We start from the raw sequence: 4,418 nt of genomic DNA, 5'->3' as shown, positions 1-4,418 counted from the left end.
AGTCTCTTTTTGGGTTAGCAGCAGAGTGAATGGAGAGGAAGGATTGTTTTGAACATGGTAAAGCAAAATATTGAATTTGTATAACCATATCCCCAGATTTTAATAATTTCAAAGTAAAGGAATCCAGGCAATAGTGAGTGGCAATAAAGTCATCCTTTCTATGCATTTACACAAAATAATTCAGTGTGTCCATACAACAATAATAAATGGCCCGTGTATCTTGGAGATGTAAACATAGTGCAAACACTGTGTCATATCTCATGAGATGGCCCTGCCAACTTTTTGTAGAAAACCACTATTGACTGAGATGCCCAAGCTTCTTTTAATTTTTTGATAAAAGCTAATGAAAATGGCTTCAATCTCCATTTATAGTTTTGCACCACGCTTATGTATTTTTTTACCTATTACATAATAAGTGTATTTATTTTATAGGCAAAACATTTTAAGGCACTGAAGTTATGACAGTGAGGAGATAATATAAGGAGCCCTTAATAAAGCAAAGTTGAAATGAACTACATTCTTAGTAGGTAAATGTTTCCTAAAGTCCCTTTATAGGTCAGAATTGGTGAACTTATTTATTTTTCTATGATCAATACTGTACACACAGTATGGTATTTGTGTATTAAATACTATTTTCTGTGTCATCAACACTATGAAATATAATTTCGTTAGAGAAAGAAGAATCAAGGAAAGTGGTATGGTATAGTGGGTTAGAATAGGATTTCAAATCCTCACTATGATCACTCTGCTCACTTAGTATCTAATGTTGGGGTGAGTTTTTTTTCTTTATCTCACCCCATCTTTCTTTTTTTTTTCATTTTTGAGGATTAAAACTCCAAGCCTCATACATGGTGGCTATGTCCTCTATCACTAAACTCTATCCCTAGCCCAGTGTGAATTTCTTCAGAGCCATCTTCAGATTTCTTCTTTGCCATACTGCTACTAACAATAGTAAACAATTACTAATATTTATTTGTATGACATGCATTGTTTTAAGCAGGTTGAATTTAACAATTCTTACTCCTCACATCAGCTCTCTGAGATAGGCAATTACATGATCACCATCTGAGAGAGGAAGCAATCCAATCAAAGTCAAACAGCCAACAAGTAAGGGAGCCAGGTTACCTAATTATTCTGGCTCTAGAGAGAAGACTCTTAACCAGATCATTGCCATCTTGTCAGAACTATTGAATCAATGTATGTAAAACACTGTGTCTGGCATTTTAATAGTTATTAGTAGTTTCTGATTAATATATCATGAAAAAATCCCAGAGATTATCAACTTTGTGAATTTTGTTGGCAATATTGTAAAATACCAAAGTGTAAAACAAAAACAAGAGAGAGAGAGGGAGAGAGAGAGAGAGAGAGAGAGAGAGAGAGAGAGAGAACTAAAACTCTTTCTCCAAGTCTGTAATTTGATAATATATGATAAATAAATAAATAACACTTCGGTTCATGTTCATATTTCTGTTAAAATAGCATGGGTGTAAATTTTATGGATTTAGAAATTGAGGAAGAATATTGATTTTAAAAAGAACAATTAATAGTCAAGTTTATATTCTCTGTTGTACTTATTTGTAAGTCCAATTCTAATACTGAAATTTTAATTATGCATACATTAAGGCAAATATATACAAAATGCCAGAGTAAAACATTTAATATAAAATAAAATATATCACTTTCTCTTTTCTGTTTCAAGAAATGCAAGAATGTTTTTAATAAAGAATGTCAAGGCTTTCTTCACCCTATGTTTTCTTGTTCTATTAGTGTTAAGTGTATTCCCTTTAAAGTAAGTAACCATTGCTTACAAGACTTACATTTTACAACTTTATTATTTTTAGAGTTTCAAGGCAAAATAAACATTAGAAAAGTTTCCAAAGGATACTTTTAAACAAGCCATCTAGAACAAAAACATTGAAAATCTCTATTGCCTGAATACACTTAAAAAGTATTTATTGAGCAAGTATTCCATGCTTGGCTCTGCATGATCACTAGTGTCATTGACTATTGTAAAATCTGTTAATCAACATAGGAACATTGAACATAACATTAGAGAAATAAAATTACACAAATGATTTGGAAAGAAATTTTCAACTAAAGAAATGCAAAGCAAGTACAGTGTTTAGCCAAAAACTGGGGAGTAAACCTTAAATTATATGTTAGTCTTGCTTATTTTCATCTTCTTTATGTCATTTTTTAAGCAAAGTTCTCAGAGTCAAGTAGGATTTGGGAGACAGAATGGAAAATGTACCTGAATTTTTGTATAGTAAAAATGAGTATACGAATTAATAACTCTAGAATGTCAAGTCTTCAAAATCCTACCCATCCTGGGAGATTAAAAAGGAGTTGGTAGAAAATAAACAGATTAAGCAGCTGATTCATCACTTTCCAACAGTTTCTGGATTATTTTCTTGACTCTGGGAGCTTCTGGATCCAGACAGATTTCCCTCCCATCCTTCAGTGTAGCTCTGCAAGACAAAACACAATTATCTGTGAGTATCCTAGGTGGGAACAGATCCATGAGACTGGAGAAAGTAGTGTAGGTATGAGGAGGTGGAGGGCTTCCTTAATGAAGCAGTGACGCAGAAGCAGGAACTTACATCACTTGAACTTTGGCACAGTGGGCCCCTGGTCTGATCACTTCCAAATTTTGGATGTTACTCGGATGAATTCCAGAGATCGTCTTCACACATATGCATCGCAGTTCAACATAAGGTTCTACACTTTCGACTATGAGGGAACATAAAACTCTATTAGTGGTCATGATTATTTTCCTTAGTTTCTTTATTTGTAAATTCAGGGTAATTGAACCTCTCCCATAAGACAATGGCATATAATTGATAAACCTTTAGTAATATGGCTAGCAGATTACATCGCACAACACATCTGTAATGCCTACTAAGCTCAGCTCCTTCACTTAGGGTCACTAGTATAATGGCATTTGCTAGCCCTAGAAGGGCCAGGATAGTCATCCCCTCAAGTCCCCCCTGCACAACTGCAACAGAATAGCTATAGCTGCTGGACAGCAGAGGCTCTAGATTCACCTTTCCCTAAATTTCTCTTGCGTTGTCCAGTGGTAGAGGGAACCAGCACAGTCAGGAGCAGTGACAGCAGCAGCAACACCTGCAGGACACGAACCCCTCTGGTATTGGTACAGAAGGAGGTGGCACTGGGTCTGAGGCTCATGGTGCAGAAGACAGAGCTAGAGCTGTTTCCAGAGCCAGGAGACCACAGCCTGAAGGTGCGTTGCTGCCTAGAAGTCTGCAGCTAAGTGGCTTTATATGCCCTCCAGATGTCTTTGATATGACTGCCTCAAGACCAGTGAGGAGGAAGAAGTTAGGAAAGGGGAAATGAGGGTGTGTACTGATAGACCCATAAATGCATGCTTAAGTCATACCACCCAGAAAACATCAGACAGATCAAAATTCCTGCTAAATTAGTTGCATTTTATGAGTCATTTCACATCCCTACTCTCCTTTTCTCAATACTTTTATCCCTTACATACATATAAGCACTCTACTTAGGGAGGTAAGAACCAGATTAAAATACTGCATGTCTTTTCTTTGTCTCAACTGGGAAACAATATACCTGCCTCTCCTATGATATAGTTTATAGGCTTAATAGACATTTGGTGGACATCTGAAGACATAAGCATGTGGCCCCTGAAGAAAGAGAGTTGTTTCCCTTTCCAAATGGCAAATAAAGCAGATATTTTGGTCTTGGCTATTGAAAAATGTCAGGATTTGTTTGAAGTATGTGGGTAAAATATGAGCCAATTACCACCAAAGGCTCACCTTAGATATTAGTTGATGGGTTTCTTTCTGCCTTCTGAATAAATTACATTTTGTAATTTCATTAAGAAAGTAGAAGCAAACTCATTCTCCTTTGAATTATAAAATAAGCTACTTATTTTTACCATCTGAGTATACCCTAGAGAAAGAAACAGTACATTTTTCTATTTATTTTTAATCAAACAAAGATAACATAATCTGTTGTAAAAAAATTCCTATACAGTGCATATATGTGGAATAAAATGTTCAAGCTCCTCTTCATAGTTAACTCCATATTATTGCTCTTACAGAAACCACCATTAACAATTTGGCATTTGTTTTCTATTCTACCTACATTTATTTATACACATAAACATATACAGAAAGGCATATATAACACATAGCTAAAACATACATAGCGATGGGCATAGTCCTTTTTATAAGTGGAATCATTCTGTTGGGATCATTATACAGCTTACTCTTGTCTTTCAAAAGCAATGAGTGAAACACAAAGGATTTAAACATTTTTTATGCTCTCCTTCTTTTTCTGCCCATCACAACCCTCCAAAACATATTGTTAATGATATTTATTGGCCCACCACACATTTTTATTCTCTCCATACTTAATTCTACCCAAACTTCTTTTGT

General features: G+C 35.1%; 1 protein-coding gene across 1 annotated transcript; it reads right to left on the bottom strand.

The window, feature by feature from the left end:
• Nucleotides 1-1,855: 1,855 nt before the first annotated feature.
• On the bottom strand, nucleotides 1,856-3,249 carry Ppbp (pro-platelet basic protein). Its single transcript, XM_005333246.4, has 3 exons — nucleotides 3,045-3,249; nucleotides 2,601-2,730; nucleotides 1,856-2,468 (listed from the first exon to the last, which is right to left on the bottom strand). The coding sequence occupies exons 1-3, from the start codon at nucleotides 3,184-3,186 to the stop codon at nucleotides 2,366-2,368; spliced, it is 375 nt and encodes a 124-aa protein (XP_005333303.1). The 5' UTR covers nucleotides 3,187-3,249; the 3' UTR covers nucleotides 1,856-2,365.
• Nucleotides 3,250-4,418: the final 1,169 nt, after the last annotated feature.

The sequence above is a fragment of the Ictidomys tridecemlineatus genome, chromosome 9, assembly GCF_052094955.1.
Source record: "Ictidomys tridecemlineatus isolate mIctTri1 chromosome 9, mIctTri1.hap1, whole genome shotgun sequence".
Classification (NCBI taxonomy): domain Eukaryota; kingdom Metazoa; phylum Chordata; class Mammalia; order Rodentia; family Sciuridae; genus Ictidomys; species Ictidomys tridecemlineatus.
Note: the sequence above shows the minus strand (reverse complement) of the source record. Positions and strands in the feature narration are given on the sequence as shown.